The sequence below is a fragment of the Protobothrops mucrosquamatus genome, unplaced genomic scaffold (genome assembly GCF_001527695.2).
Source record: "Protobothrops mucrosquamatus isolate PMUCROS unplaced genomic scaffold, P.Mucros_1.0 scaffold26, whole genome shotgun sequence".
Taxonomy (NCBI): Eukaryota; Metazoa; Chordata; class Lepidosauria; order Squamata; family Viperidae; genus Protobothrops; species Protobothrops mucrosquamatus.
This window is the reverse complement of record NW_015386411.1, coordinates 756,778-773,631: the sequence shown is the minus strand read 5'-3', so window position 1 is coordinate 773,631 and position 16,854 is coordinate 756,778. Positions and strand designations below refer to the sequence as shown.

Below are 16,854 nucleotides of genomic sequence, written 5' to 3'. Positions count from 1 at the left end.
TTAAGGAGAGCCGAGTACCGATGGCGTGGATGTCCGAGCTCGGCTTTGAAAGAGGCGAGCCCTTTTCTCCCTGCCAGTGTCTGCCTTGTTTTCCTTCTCGAGGAGAGGCGGCGAAGGACTCGCTTCCTTTCCAAGGCCTTCTCGCCGGCAGCGCAGGAGGCAAAGTCGGGGCTCGACTGATCCGGCCTAGAGCGCGGGCGATTTGATGGGCTCTGGAACCGGCTCAGGGAAGAAAGACCCCTCCTCCTTTGTCCGGAGTCCGGATGGCGTCCGCTCTGGTACGGCCAGTCATTTGAGTGGGGCGCTGCTCGTTTCGCAGGTGGTTGTGGGTGGGAAGGGTCTCTCGCCCCCTCCACCACATTGCTTCCTTTCGCTTTCGCTGTTTGCTCACGTGTTTGGCCGAGCCGATGGCTGGTAATTGACGGTTGTGCTTTCGCAGTGCCTTGAATCACAAATCAACCACGAACTGCTTTCGTAGCCAGGAACGCTGAACGCATCTCGTTGAGGGCGGGGTGGGGGATTTCTTTTTGGTTCAGTGTTTCCTGCGAAGCCAGAATATGGAATTGAGTAAACTATGATCTGATGAGCCAGGGCGGGGTGAAGTGCTAACACAGCCGACAAGTACTTCTCCGCCTTGGTGCCGTTGCACTGAATAGTAACTCCTGAATTCTCAGCCCCAGCATCCCTGAGAAGCCTTTAGGGCAGTGTTTCTCAACCTTGACAATTTTAAGGCATGTGGACTTCAACTCCCAGAATTCCACAGCCAGCAATGCTGGCTGTGGAATTCTGGGAGTTGAAGTCCACATGCCTTAAAATTGTCAAGGTTGAGAAACGCTGCTTTAGGGAAAAGGGCTACGCCGTACAGATAGACTATAAAGGACTGAGGTGTTTTTTTGTTTGTTTTTGGTACGTACTTTTAAAAAGGGGGTTTAAACAGCTGTTGTGAAGGAAAAAGCTGCTGGATTTGGAGAAGCGATCAAACGGGAGCTACAGGCTCCTTTTTGGTTGCCAATCTATGGCCTGGGAAGCTAAAGGATATCAATAGAAGAGAATATATGTAGTTTCTGATTGAACTGTGGAATCCTTGGTGCTCTCTGACCCTGGTTGTTTGGTTGCACTTTGCTTGAAAAGTCTGCAAGCAAATAGCCAACCTTAGAAAGTACCAGGGATTCCAAAGGATGTCAAGTTTAAATATTTAAGTGGAAAAACTCCAGAGACTACCAATTAAAAAAAATCATAGAAAAAAACACTTATCAAACCCTATTAACATATGATTGTCAGGTATAGCTGTGACCATGAAATTTTAGATTTTAGTTTTTTATTTTATTTTTGCTGTGCAGTAGAGGAAAAGCAACTGCAGAGAACGGGATCCTAATCCAGAAATCTTTTAAAAATTTAATTTCCAGTTTTTTTATCAGTCATGCTGCTTGCAATCAAAAGATACCAACAGCTCCAACTTTGTCTTCCTGCTCAATTGCCTTAGCTACCACTACAAAAGGAATCATGTTGCCGCCTCCTTTTTTTTTTTTTCTTGGCAGTTCCACATGTAGGGTTGGTCATGAAAAAGTTGCATATTACTCCCTCACTCACTCATTTGTCATTCTTGGCTATGTGATGTTAGGGCTATGTTTACACAATCCAGTTTTCTATATCTGGTGAAGAAGGAAAAAATAGTTGCTCTTCCTTTAAATAGAAGCCATATTTTATTTCTCATTAATGCTGATTGTGAAGTTCACTTCTTTCTGTCTCCCCAGATAGTGCAGCATAGAAATGTTATTTTGATATTTAATGAAAAATATTTAAACACTGATTGCATTGGAGCCAATATCCTTCCCAAAGATAAAAATGTAATTCCATCTTTGTTTTTTATAACCTGAGTAGTAAATAATATATTTTGATTAAAAGTGTTCGATTGCAGTCCATCTCAATTTGCTGGTACCTAAAATGTTAATTTGTAGTTGTTTCATTTCAACTTACATTGTGTTGAGCTTTCCTCTTTTCATGCTCCTTACCTTCCTTGTACCTACTATAATTCTGTCTTTGCAGATTTGGATTGTCTTTTCCTCTATGGTAACGTCAACAAGTAGAAGTCCAAAAGGCTTTAATCTAACCACATTTTAGACAGTACAGGTAGTCCTCCACTTATAACCATTCAATGACAATTTGAAGTTACAATAAAAAAAAATGATTGTTACATTGAAAACAGTGATTTATGACCGTTTTCACACTTATGACTGTTGCAGCATCCCTATGGTCACATGATCAAAATTCAGTGCTCTGGGGTCATGTGATTACCTTTTGCAACCTTCTGACAAACAAAGTCAATGGGGAAGCCAGATTCACTTAGCAACCGTGTTACTAACCTAACAACTCAGTGATTCATTTAACAACAATGGCAAGGAAGGTGGTAAAATGGGACAAAACTCATCTAACAAATGTCTCACTTAGCAACAAAAATGTTGGACTCAATTATGGTCATAAGTCGAAGACTACCCATACTTCGAAAGATCTTCAGCTTTACCTTTAATAACATGCTGAGTGCCATCTAAGATGAGGGATCCATTATCCTGCACTGTATTATTAATTATTTTATTTTTTATTCCTGTATTTTTACTCATATTCATTTCTATTCTATTCTTGGTAAAGTAAAGGAGTGGTTTACCTTGTTCTGCACTGTACGAATGGATGCTTTTGTCATTGTTTCTCTCTCCAATGTATTCCTATTTTGCAGCTGTTCAATATAAGTACCTGCTTTCTTTATTTGGGCAGCTGAATGACCTTCATCCCTTAGGTGACCCTGCTGGGAATTTATAACTCTTCACATATACTCCCAGCACACAATAAAGACTTGAGGAGCTATGGAAAATAAAATATGGTAATACATAGGCACGTGTTTCAATTGCCATTAAACAGCAAGGGCAATCCCATTCATATAGAGGGAGTTCAATATATCTTTTATCATCAGTAGGAGCACTGCTAGTACTTTCCCCAACCTTGGGAAAGTGAGAAATGCTTGGTATTTGGCCAGCATTGAAAGTCCTGATTTTCTGGGGCATTCTGTTGGCCCCTAGTTTTTTACAGTGAATAAAAGCAAAAGATGCTAATTACTCATTTGGATTCTATTGGTCTCATTATGTGGGATATAAGAAAAGGGTTGAAAACAAAAGATGGATTGTAGCATCTTCATGTACTAACTCTTCGACAATATATTACTGTATCAAATTAGTATTTAAATAATTGTCCTTTATCAAATTTATGAACTGCCCATTTGACAAAAAGTGACTCTGGGCAGCATACAACAGTTGAAAAAAACAAATATAAAAACAGCAAATGTAATAGTATAAAAATCCACCTTAGAGTTAAATATTATAAAAATGAATATACATATTTGTATATATTTCTCTACTATAGGAAGATCCTGTTTTGATTCGTCATTTTAAAGGTCACAAAGATGCAGTCACTTGCGTTGCTTTCAGTCCAAATACTAAAGTGCTTGGTAAGTCCACCTGAAGCATATCTGAAAATGTTAATTCTTTGATCTCATAATATTCTCTCTATAGATTAAAAACAAATGTAACTATGCTACTTGCTGAAGTCCATACTTTAAGACAATTATAACTTCAAGGCAAGAGGTGCCAATATACTGCCATAGATGATTATTCTTATCTGTAAGTAGTATCCAGCTCTTTGGTATTGAAGGTAGGCTTAATATAGTTCATTAGGTTCTAGAATAAACCTACTGAACTATATTAATGTTGCTTAATGTAGCAGAATATCTTCTAGAATGAGAACAGTTATGGAAATGTATAGGTAGAACCAGGGCTTTTTTTGTCATAGAACGCCCAGAATGGAGTTCCGGCGCCTTTTTTGGATGGAACCTTGTAGGGTAGGCAAGGCAGGTTGTATGACGTGTGTAAGTTCCAGCACCTTTTTTTTTTTTTTTTTTTTCAAAAAAAGCACTGGGTAGAACCTTATCCTCTAATGGTGTAGTTATCAATAGAATCAATTAAAGGGATACAAGAGATAGGTCTTGCCTTAGACAGATGTATAAGTTTTCTACAGGTAGTAACAGTTGTTTTCTTTTAAACAACCGTTCATTCATATCTGATTCTCAGAGAGTGCTTGGACAAGTCCCTACAATTTTCTGGATTTTCAGAGGTGGTTTGCCATTGCCTCCTTCCTAGGACTGAGAAAGTGACAGGCCTAAGGTCATCCAGCTGGCTTTGTGCCTAAGACTGGACAAGAACTCCTGATCTCCCTGTTTCTATTTATTAGGATATAATAATTATTATATTAGGATAATTATTAGGATAATACATCCTAAATATGATGTTCTTATATCCAGATTTTAATCATTTGGTATTTGTCAATGTAAATTCAGCAAGACAGATGATGACACTATTTCTTTTCAAAATAAACAATATTACAGGTAGTCCTTACTTAATGACTCTAATTGGGACCAGAAGTTCCATCACTAAGCGAACAATCATTAGACAAAACATCACGTGACCAAAATGCTTAGCAATGGCAGTTATACCAGTAGTAGTCCTAGTTGCAGTCATTAAGTAAAGACCTCACGCTTCTCCTTCTCTGTCACACACATGCCTCCATCCCCACTCTTAATTATTTCTGTCTTTTTGGCCATCCTGCACTCATAGCCTAACCCTGCAACTCCCCTGAGGGCCCGAGTCACTTTTGCTATCTTCTCCCCATTGCTACCAATAAGGTGTCCCCAGCAGAGGCAGCTTCTGGCCCTTTGTGAGGTCCTATAACTAACTAATAACTAAATATATCATATACTAAAAATAATAACAAAATCAAAAGCATTATAAATAATGGAAGGACTTTATGCCCTATAAATTATGTGGGATGTTTCTGGGCAAGATTGTTTGAGAATCTAGTAGTTTCAGGGTAGACAATCAGTTTTCAATCTGGAAATAGGTAGACCAAGTGGAAAAATAACACTTTTTAAAAAAAAATATGTTTTATTATTATTTTTTTACATAAACACCTTAATATTTGGTAAACATTGTGTTGTCTGAGTTTATATTTAAAAACAATAACAATTAGTTTCTATAATTCTATAGTCCACATAATAGCTTTGCTTGATGTTCTCTTCTTTCAAAAATGTTCTCTTTTGCCAACCTTGAATTAATACAATTCTTATTATTTGGATAAATAACAATTTAATATAAACATTTTTCTAATATTTCTGAAAATAATAACCACATTGATATAAAGCAGTGGTTCTCAACCTGTGGGTTGGGACCCCATTTGGGGTCGATCGACCATTTCACGGGGGTCGCCAAGCAAGGCTGTCCGCCATTTTTTTTGTCCACCATTTTTTTTGTCCGCTATTTTTTTCCCCCTTTTCCGGTGGGTGCCTTACCTCCCTTGGGCTGGGCCAGCTGGTGGTCGGCCTGCTCCGTCTCTGCTGCTTGCCAGCTACGCCTCAGCCGGCGCAGGGGGCGGAACCACGCAAGCGCGGCGCTCCCGGGCAGGGAAAGTCCTCGACTTACGACCGGTTGGGTAGTCCTCGACTTATGACCGGTTTAGTCCTCGACTTACGACCGGTTGGGGTCGCGGCATTAAAAAGGTTGAGAACCACTGATATAAAGCTTCTTTTCCAACTGATCATCTTGATTGCCTTATCATAGATCCTGTTTAAAATTCTTATTTAAATTTGTTTTCTCCACAATATTCAAGACATTCTTACTGGTTAAGATTTTCATTGCACTTAAATATTTAAGTCTTTTTCCTCATATAGGCCATACCAACACTTTTACATTTCTCATATCTTAAAAAAAAGAAAGAAATAAGAAGATAGTATACTACTTAAAATACATATCCCTCTTAGACTAATGTACATTTATATCCAGAATTTTTCTCTTCTTTTTCACCATATTCAAGCATATGTTTAATCTTTAAGTGTTCCATTTAATAAATCCAATTATCTAATCTTTTAGATCTAATCAAAACATTTCTATCCATTGGAATTTTTCTCAAGATCAGTTTCACTTAAGTATCTAAAACATTTCCTTTATATAAACCATCCCAACATTTTTATATTTCTCATGTCAAAAAACAAAACACAAAGGAAAAAAGAAAGAAAAAATATTGTATTACTTGAGGGGCTCATCCCTCTTAAACTAAAATCCATTTATATCCGAAATCTTTCTATTTCTTTAACCACATTCAAACAGATGTTTAATTTTCAAATATTCCCTCTGATAGATCCCATCATCTAATTTCTTGATTCTCACTTTAGCCTTTTTTTTTTTTGCCAGACATCTTTCCTGATCAATATGTTTCTCTGAATTAAAGAGTCTTCCCATAATCTTGTGAATTTTGTTGTAGGTACAAAAGGCAAATCAAGTGAGATGTTTTTATAGGAAGGTTTTGCCCCTTCATATTCATTGATTTTTTTTCCCCTTTCTCTCTCTCTTAATTTCTCTTATCATTTTTTGTCTCTTAAGTTCTCGTAGTTCTCCTGGCAGTTCTGTAATCCATTTTGTCAAATCTTTTTTCTTGTCCTCAGGCTTATTTTGTGATCTTAGAGTATAAGTTATCTTTTCCATGTCCATTATTTCCTGTAAGTTTTTTTCCACCTAGGTTGAGTCATACTTCCTTCTGTTGTTAGGTTCCGTCTTTAAATCTCTCTTCTCTGGTTCACCAGTTGTCTGTTTTATCTGCTTACTCTCTATTTTTATTTTCTGAGAGTTTTTTGTTGTAAAGTTAAATTGGAGATGTATTCATTTATATTTTCAAAGTTATTTTTAATTTCCTCGTGGTTTGAGATCATTGATGTTTGAATTAGTTGCAACATAGCATACATCTTCTCCTAGAAAGTATTTGTTTTTTCTTGGTATATTCTTTCTGCAGATCTCTGGTTTTCCATGATAGTCAAAAATCAGGGTTTTCCTTTCTCTGCAAACAGCTTTAAAGTCACAGTTGAATAAGTATTTGTAATCCAGAAAGGTCATTTTTTTTCTTCTTCTAAAGTTTATAATTCTTGCTTTGTAGGTAGCCCAAGATGTTTTCTTTTTTTGTCACAGCTGTTCTCTGTTATTAAGACATTAATGGTCACCAAAAACAAGTTATCTTTTCCTGGGTTTTGCCAGTTCCTATATTGAAGCAACTACTATATTTTCATCCACCACAAGATATGAGCACTAGTTTGTTTTTCAGTTTTCAAAATAAACAATTGTTTTCTTCTATTTTCATGATTTAAAAAACAAATCTTAACACATTCCACTAATTTCAAACTTATCCAGATTTAGGTCTTATATTCATTTCATTTCAGTATATTTCTGTCCCCACTTAAAGGTTTAATTTGCCACTTTTGCATGTAGGAGGGTGGGGCAAAGATCCCCCTCCTTGTCACTTTCAGAGGCTTTTTGCTTCTTGGGGTTTTTTCCCCCCAGGAAATCAATTATCAGGTAGAAGAGAGAAAATCACTGTTCTTACCCAGTTCCAAGCATGTTGTTTACAGTCAGCTTAAAATAGTGCTTTTGGGCTTCGGCTACTTGTAGCTTGGGCTAGACTCTGAAGTTAAGCTAGCCTTTCTCCTGCTGGTTTCTGGAAAGCTTTTCCCAAATCGATCGGATCGACTGCCATCTCTCCGCACTCAGCAGGACTTCCCTCCTTCTTTATCGCCTCTACGGGGTGACTTTAGGCCCATTTAGGGTCCCCTAACAGGCAGAAATCATCCGTAGGGTGTGGAGCCCTGTGATCCCTTGTCTGCTGGGCTACTGGGCAAAACCGGAAGCGGAAAAATAATAATTGATGTGCTGATATCTATGTCGGATTTCTACATCAACTTACTTTTTGTATTAAAACTTTATAATTCCTTCTTTGTAGCCACCTCTTCTCTGGATAGGTTTCTCATGATGTGGAATTTGAGGCCAAATTCAAAAGCCTTCAGGTTTGTGGGTCATTTAGAAGCTGTAACTAGTGTACAGTTTTCACCAGATGGATACCTGTTGGCATCTGCTTCTGAAGACCGAACCGCCAGATTATGGATTCCTTGCATGTAAGTGGCATTGGTTCCATTTATTTTGTTTCAATTATACTTATTTTACATAAAAGTGACTTAGCCAATTTCTCTAATAGGAAAGCTAAATTAGCTAAAAGCTAATTTAAAGAAGAAACGCCTAAAGTGATTCTGGAAAATATCTTTTTAGCTATCTATTTTATATACATTTCTGGATTAAGAAATAAAAAAATATCCTCTGTTAACCCCATAAGTCAAAATGTATGAGGCTTTAGTGCAGGGGAACTTGTTTAATATTTGTGGGGGTGAGGATTTTAAGATGATGAGGTAAGATGATGAAATTCCCATGGCCCAGGCTTGTATTGTTTGAAATTTTGAGGCCATTTTTCCAATATAGTCAATGCATGCAATATACATTTTTAAAAAATATTTGCATGCCTCAAAATTGCAGAAATCCATATTACCAAAGTTTGGCAGCATATTTGGAAAGGAATCTCTAAAAATTGCAAAGAAATTATTGAGGGTCACAAATTGTACACTTTGGAATAACAAATAAGTACTTTAACCTTTGTTAAAACAGAGTGGAAATAAAGGTAGTCTTCACTTAATGACCAAAATTACAAAGAACTTTTAAAAAGCCACTTAAGACCCATCCTTAAAATTAAGGCTGCCATACTTTCCCTTCCCCATGGTCATAGGATCTCATTTTCGATGCTTGGCAACTGGCTCGCATATTTACAACGAATTGCAATGTCCTGCAGTCACATAACTGATTTGTAATGATTTTTGCTGTTCTCTTGGAGAAAATGGCAAAAAACACCTATTAGATATGCTGGATTTGCTTAACAATCAGATGATTCACTTAGTGACTACACTGACTCATTCTACAGCCATTGTAAAATGGTCATAAAATCTAATCCAGTCACGTGGTGCCTTGACTTACAACAGCAGTGACTTATAACTGAAATTCCATGCCCTATTGTGGTTGTATGTTCACAACTACCTGTATGTTTTTAGCAATAGCATTTTGTTAGACCATGCCTAAGCTTATTCTCATCTTAAAACAATTAATACAATACTAATATTATTAATTATATTATTTGTGAAAGAATTCTATTCACAGAAACATACCATATCAGACATGAAATAAAGGTCTTTTGGGAATGCATCACTTTAAACAAGATAGATTGAGGCTGGAATCTATATTATTTTAAACTCATATGATTAGTTTTTGCTAAAACATATGTTTTTTAATTTCTTTATAGCCATGGTGAATCCACATCATTAAAGGGCCATACTGCTCCCGTCCGCAGTGTGAACTTCTCAAATGATAGTCAGTTTCTAGTCACTGCATCTAATGACAAGTCAGTGAAAGTGTGGAGCATTTGCAGCCAACATCTTTTGTTTTCTTTATCCCAGCATACACACTGGGTGCGTTGTGCAAAGTAAGTTTTTAATTCATTACCTTCCTAAAGATAATTGCTTTTCTCAATGATCTCAAAATGTATAGTGAAGATACGGGTGCAGCATCCTTGCTGAAGCATACCTAGATTGTACATAGAAAGGGCTCAGAATCCTGTAATCATTGCCCTGAATTCTAACATGGGAAAAAAGTTGGATGCAAACAAACAAATAGGTACGGTCTTTTACTTGTCATATATTGAATATCTGAAGTTATCCCCAAATAAAACAGGTAATGTGAGCAAAAAGTGTATTTATTTATTTATTACATATGCTGTATATGGCCACCCATATGGGTAACATAAAATCAAAAGCATACTATAAAAACAATTAAAAATGATTAAAACAATAAATAACGATAGAAACAAAATCACAAGAATGTGAATCTTACACATAATACAGTAAACATGCATACTCCCTATTACGAGGGGATCCCCAGGTTTGTTAAAGTAAACACGTTTTAAGGATTTTCTGGAAGAGAGTTGGAGCTCACCTAATCTCTGGAGGGATGATGTCCCAGAGAGTGAGAAAAGGCTTGCCTCCTAGGTCCTGTCAAGTGGAATTCCTTTGCAGATGGAATCTGCAACATGCTTCTCCTGCCAGACTTGATCAGACAGGGAAATGTAATCAGGAAGAGGCAATCCCTCAGATAACCTTGGTGCATATTAGGGCTTTAAAAGTCAAAACAAGCACTTTGAATTGGATCCTGAAGCAGACCACTCACAAAGCAGAATTGTTAACATGTATCCTCTTAAGAGCATACATAATTGTGCAGGTCAATGCATTTTGCACAGCTGCTGCTTCCAGATACCCTTGAAGGGTAGCCCCCCTGTAAAATGCATCACAATAGTCTAAATGGGAGATGACTAGGGAGGTGACTATGACAATTCACCACAGCCAACTCCCCACAGTCAACTCACCATGGCCAACTCGCCACAGTACAAGAGTTACAGTAATATCGAAGAAACAGTGCAATAGAATCATTAAAGAAAGGATGCCAAAGGAGGGACAAAACAAAATGTGGATGACAAAAATTAAAATATTTTTTTAATTATTTTAAATAATTAAATTGAATTGTTGAATTATCCTGCAGTGAGTTGTCCCATGGCCAGTTGATGATGGTGAGTTGTCCTGTCACGAGTTGACAGGCGAGTTGGCCATGGTGAGTTGGCTGTGGCGATTTGTCCCATTCCACTAGAGCATGTCCTTATGAGCTGTACTTATGAGCTCTAGCTATTTTCAGCATAGCCATAAATGGTAGTTGGATGAACCAGTTCAGTGTCAATTCCTTAATGCTTGTATACTGTATTATCACCAATTTTACAACTGAAGATCATTTAAATATTATTTCTAAATATACAGATCTTTCCCCCTCTCTTTTTTTTTCTTTTTAGATATTCACCAGATGGAAGATTAGTAGTGTCTTGCAGTGAAGATAAAACTGTTAAAATCTGGGATATAAGAAACAAGATATGTATTAATAATATAATAGATTATGATGGGTAAGTTATATTTATTTAAAAACAAAGGAAAATATGTTATTGATAATTATAGCTATATCAGCAGGTAGTGGTTGAACCAGCACAAAAACTAAACTGCTGGTTCCTTTTATTTTGATTGAGCTACCTTGTTACTCAATTTTTCCAACTTGTGACCAGGACTTTCTGTAAACACCATACAACAGCAATTCCTTTTTGTTTATCAAACATCTCAGCTACTTTTACGTTTCTTAATATTTTGATAGATAATTTAATATAAATATTTTTCTAGTATTTAACAACCACATCGTCCAGGAAGGTCAATTTTTTTCCCTAAAGTTTATAGTTCTTGCCTTGTAGATAGCCCAAAATGTTTTCTTTTTGTTTCAGCTGTTCTCTGTTTAGTTAAGACATTGAAGGTCACAAAAATAAGCTATCTTTTACTGGGCTTTCTGTCAGTTCTTGTATTAGAGCACCTACAGTTATATATCTTCATCCACCACTAGATGTCAGCACCAGTTCATTTTTTCAGTTTTCAGAACAAACAATTACTTTCTTCTATTTTCATCAATAATCTTTTGGAGAGAAAATCTTAACAAATTCCACCAATTTCAAACTTATCCAAATTTAAGTCTTATATTCATTTCATTTCAATATATTTCTGTCCCCCATAAAAATTTAATTCACCGCTTCCTTCTGTGGGAGGGTGGGGCAAGAATCCCCCTCCTCACTTTCGGAGGATTTTTGCTTCTTGGGGTTTTTTTCTTTTTTTCCAGGAAATCAAATATTAAGTAGAAGAGAGAAAATCAATATTCTTATCCAGTTCCGAACATGTTTACGACCAAGCTTAAATTAGTGCTTTTTGGCTTCAGCTGCTTGTAACTTGGGCTAGACTCTGAAGTGAAGCTAGCTTTTCTTCTGCTGGTTTCTGGAGAGCTTTCCCTAAACGACCGGATCGACTGCCATCTCTGCACGGTCGACGGGGCTTCCCACCTTTTTTGTTGCCTCCCTGGGGCGACTTTAGGTCCATTTAGGGTCCCCAAACAGAAAAGAATTGGCCATAGGGTGCGGAGCCCCACGATCCCTCAGCTATTTGCGCTACTGCCCATAACCGGAAGCCCCAAACATCCCAGCTACTTATTCCTTAATAAACATAAACAAAGATTATTGAGGTGACAAGACAAGGTCACCTCAATTCCTTCTCCTTTCTCCTGCCCATTCAGTGGCTTGAGATTGGAAGTACATTGAAATAGAACATTTTTCCATACTTTTGAATATTATTGTCTAAGGTATTTTTAATTATATACATATGTGTAAATCTATAATGTTGGTCTTAAATGTATGTGGAGCTATCTTTTGTTAAATGCTCTGCTCTCTACAATATTGGAATCCTACTTTAGATATAAGGAAAAAGCAAAAAATGCAGTGGCCATATTCTCTTTCAGACTGGCTCAGGTTTTCTTCCTTGGTTATGGCTGATAGAACATCTAATGCTCCATTATGTTCAGTCCTGAGTTGAAATTGTTCTGGAGCATACATATGCACACATAATATAGTTTGCAAATTTGAAGATAACACCAAGGGGAATTGCCAACACTTTGGAAGATCAACTCAAGATTCAGAAAGATAGTACCATTCTATACTGCACTAGTGGGGCCACACGTGGAATACTGCACCCAATTCTAGTCACAATATAAAAAAGATACTGAGACCCTAGAAACAGTGTAGAAAAGAACAACAAAGATTATAAAGGGTCTGTAGGTCAAATTGTATGATGAACAGCTAAGGGAACTAGGTACGTTTAGTTTAATACAGAGAAAGCTTGAGGTGACATAGTTGTCGTCCAATACTTAAAGGGTTGTCACAGGGAAGAGAGGGTTGATTTATTCTCCATAGAACTGAGGGCAGGACAAGTAGCAATGGGTAGATGCTTGTTAGAGGGAGATTCATCCTGGAACTAAGGAGAATATTCCTAATAACAACCAATGAAACAGCTTGTCCCAAAAGTACATTTTCAAGAAGCAACTGGACTTAATTGTTTTTCTTTGAAGACGTTTTGCTTCTCATCCAAAAAGCTTCTAAATCTCTTAGATGGTGGGGAATGGAAGGATATATATTCCTTGCAGACAGCTGGTCATTTGCATTATTTTAGAGAGTCATTGAGGCCACTTGGATGTTTGTCTGTGTCCTCAGGGTCATAGACAGGGTCACAAATTGGTGTGGAACCTTCTTGGAACTGTTGAAAGGACTATGTTGTGGAGCTGTGCTTTCTGCCCTGTGTCCCTTCACTGTTGAATCCTTCCGTTCCCCACCATCTAGTCCAGAGATGGCAAACCTTTTAGAGACCGAGTGCCCAAACTGGAACCCAAAACCCACTTATTTATCGCTGGATGCCAGGTGGGCGTGGCCCACTGGATGGTGGTGGTCATGGCAGACTGGGTGGGTGTGGCCAAGGTGGACGTGATCACCTCAATGTTGCTCATGGGGATGCCTGTGGTGGCCGGGCAGGTTGGGGGAGATCCAGGGGGTCTCTGGCAGGTGGGGTGGTGGGTAGGAGGCTCATCCTGCGGGATGAGGCAAGGTGAGGCAGGGCGGGGATGCCATTGTCGCAGGGCAGGGCAAGGCAAGACGGGCCAGGGCGGCTACTGCCTGACACCATCAGCCCCCGCACACAGAGGCCAGCAAGCGCATGGGGGCCGACAGTGTCCATCAGCAGTCACAGCCTGCTGGCCCCTCGATCGGCACACTCTGGGGCTCCGCAGCCCGCCGCCAGCACGCCAGCAGTTCAGAGAAGCCACCTCTGAGTTGGATGGCCAGCCAACAGCTGAGGAGGCAATGCAGTGGGTCGTGCCCAGGAAAAGGAGAGCATGCGAGGCCAGGAGGGATGGGACGGGGGGAGGGAAACCAGCCATGCTGGGATGCATCTGGCCACGTGGGACCTTGGCGAATTAGCGGGCAGCTGGTTGAAGAGGGACAATTGCCATCTCCGGGGCATGGTGCACGTGCCCACAGAGAGGGCTCTGAGTGCCGCCTATGGCACACGTGCCATAGGTTCACCACCACTGATCTAGTCAGAGCTGAAAAAGCTTCTTGGATAAGAAGTGAAACATCTCCAAAGAAAAACAAAGTCCAGTTGTCTCCTGAAAAAGCATCTTGGGACAACCATGACCTGGATGACTGAGAATCTCCACAGACATTTAGCTATGTACTTTGAGATGAACACCCTTTGAATGGTGCGGGAGTATGAACGGATTTTCAGAAAAATTGCATACTACAGGAACCATTTGCGCTTCAGTTTGAGATGCAAACAACACAAACTCATCCCCAACAGCCTGTGCCTGTGTTCAACAGTGAAAGGCTGCAGGGCAGAAAACATCCTGCAGAAAGCACAGCTCCACAACACAGTCCTTCCAGCAGTTCCAAGAAAGCTCCACACCCATTTGCGCTATTCAGGTGACCCTGAGGACCCAGACAAACCTCCAAATGGCCTCAATAACTCTCTAAAAGAATGCAAATGACCAGCTATCTGCAAGGAATATAAATCCTTCCATTCCTCACCATCTGGTCGGAGCTGAAGAAGCTTCTTGAAGGAGAAGTGAAATGTCTTTAAAGAAAAACAAGAAAGTCTAGTTCTCTCTTGAAAAGTATCTTTGGGACAACCATGACCTGGATGACTGATAATTTCAATAGATAATGGAACAGCTTGCCTCCCAAGGTTGTGGGTGCTCCATTGCTTCAGGTTTTCAAGAAAAAATGGACAACCATTTATCCAGAATGGTATAGGGACTACTGCCTTGGGCAGAGGGTGGACTAAAAGATGTCCAAAGACCCTTCCAGCCCTGTGATTCTATTTTTCTATTATTTCAGTTTTTAAAAAGTGATAATTTTCATTAGCAACTTTTCATAAATACAACTTGCTTTGTACTGGCATTTAATGCTCAAGATAGCATATAATATTTAGGAGGCTCTCGTGCAGCTTCTCATATCTTGAGTTCCTTTCTTAACCATTTTCCATTAAGGTTGGTAGGAATTGTAATTCAAAATATCTAGAAGGACTTAAGCTTGAGAACATGTTCTAGCTACATTACTACTTCCATTTAGTAAATATCTACAAGTTGATAACATAAAAAGGAATATCTCTTTTGATACCTGATTGCTATCTTACAGGCAAGATGAGAGAATTTGGCAAGGGAGATCCAAGTTGAGATATTTAATAATAAAGATATTAATATATCTCAGGATTATTTATTTTACACAAATGTTGGGAAAACAGAATGGGACTGCTTATGTGGCAAAGATACCTTAAGAATTCATTGAAATAAACAGATGACCTGATTCCTTCACAATAACTACCATTATTTTTAATTTTGTTTATAGTTTTGCAAACTACGTAGATTTTAATCCTGATGGTACATGTATAGTTTCTGCTGGTTCTGATCACACAGTGAAGTTTTGGGATATTCGAATAAACAGATTACTGCAGCGTTATAAAGGTAAATGTTTATGCAGCACAACTTGATTAGCCTCTTTTTGTGTTTTGTTTCAGTGCAGAACAAATATCCATATATAGAACTTGGTAGTTAAAAATAAAATCTAGGAAATAGATATTCTATTTCTAAATACTCTACTTATAAGTTTATCCCTACTAAAATTACTGTTTTTAAATTCAATTCTTGCCCTGCTCATATTTTATACCAGCATACTTTAATAAAATAGGAATCTATTCCAAAGTGCATTTTTAGAAATACTGTGCAAATGCCAATAATATTTTAAAAGTGGTATATTCAATTACATTTATATATGTTTTACAAGTATGTATAAATTAAAAGTATAGGTTATTGTTTCAAAGCTATGTAATATACATTATACGTAATAGCAAATTTTGTCTTTCAAACATTTTGAAGAACTAGTTCATAAGGTAGCTTGGGCCACTTGACTAAATAATTCTGTTCCTGAAAGTATTTCATTGTTTGTAACTTTCTGAATCTATTGGCAAGGACAGCCTGACCCATCCGACAAGATGCCCAGCAACTGCGCATAGTAACCCCCTGCTCAGGCAGGAAACCCTATACCATTTCGGACAAATGGCTGTCCAGTCTCTTCTTAAAAACTTCCAGTGTTGGAGCATTCACCGCTTCTAGAGGCAGGTTGTTCCACTGGTTAATTGTTCTCACTGTCAGGAAGTTTCTCCTTAGTTCTAGATTGCTTCTCTCCTTGATCAGTTTCCATCCATTGCTTCTCGTCCTGCCTTCAGGCGCTTTGAAAATAGCTTGACTCCCTCTTCTTTGTGGCAGCCCCTGAGATATTGGAACACTGTTATCACGCTCCCCCATCCCGTACTTCTCTTCATTAAACTAGACATACCCAATTCCAGCAACCGTTCCTTATATGTTTTAGCCTTCAGTCCCCTAATCATCTTTGTTGCTCTTCTCTGTACTCTGTCTAGAGTCTCAACATCTTTTTTACATCACGGTGACCAAAACTGGATGCAGTATTCCAAGTGTGGCCTTACTAAGGCATTGTAAAGTGGTATTAATACTTCACGTGATCTTGATTCTATCCCTCTGTTAATGCAGCCTAGCACTGTGTTGGCTTTTTTGGCAGCTGCAGCACACTGCTGGCTCATATTTAGGTGATTGTCCACTAGGACTCCGAGATCCCTCTCACAGTTACTACTATTGAGCAAGGTACCCCCTATACTATATCTGTACATTTTGTTTTTCTTGCCTAAATGTAGAATCTTACTTTTTTCACCATTGAATTTCATTTTGTTAGATAGCGCCCTGTGTTCAAATCTGTCCAGATCCTCCTGTATCCACCGTTGATCTTCCTTCTCTAAAACCGACTTGTTCATCTTTAATTATCCCACCCGAAATTAACCAGTCCTGAAGTTTATAGTTTATACTCGAGTATAAGCTGACT

At 38.5% G+C, this 16,854-nt stretch overlaps 1 protein-coding gene across 2 annotated transcripts in view; it reads left to right on the top strand.

The window, feature by feature from the left end:
- The window catches only part of POC1B (POC1 centriolar protein B), a 52,232-nt gene continuing 35,378 nt past the window's right edge, over window positions 1-16,854 (top strand). For both annotated transcript variants that reach the window (XM_015810974.1, XM_015810973.1), the window contains exons 1-6: window positions 1-278; window positions 3,412-3,496; window positions 7,861-8,032; window positions 9,259-9,438; window positions 10,849-10,956; window positions 15,310-15,425. In XM_015810974.1, coding sequence (XP_015666460.1) covers window positions 264-278; window positions 3,412-3,496; window positions 7,861-8,032; window positions 9,259-9,438; window positions 10,849-10,956; window positions 15,310-15,425 — 676 coding nt within the window. In that variant the 5' untranslated portion in view covers window positions 1-263. The remainder of the gene's footprint in view (window positions 279-3,411; window positions 3,497-7,860; window positions 8,033-9,258; window positions 9,439-10,848; window positions 10,957-15,309; window positions 15,426-16,854) is intronic.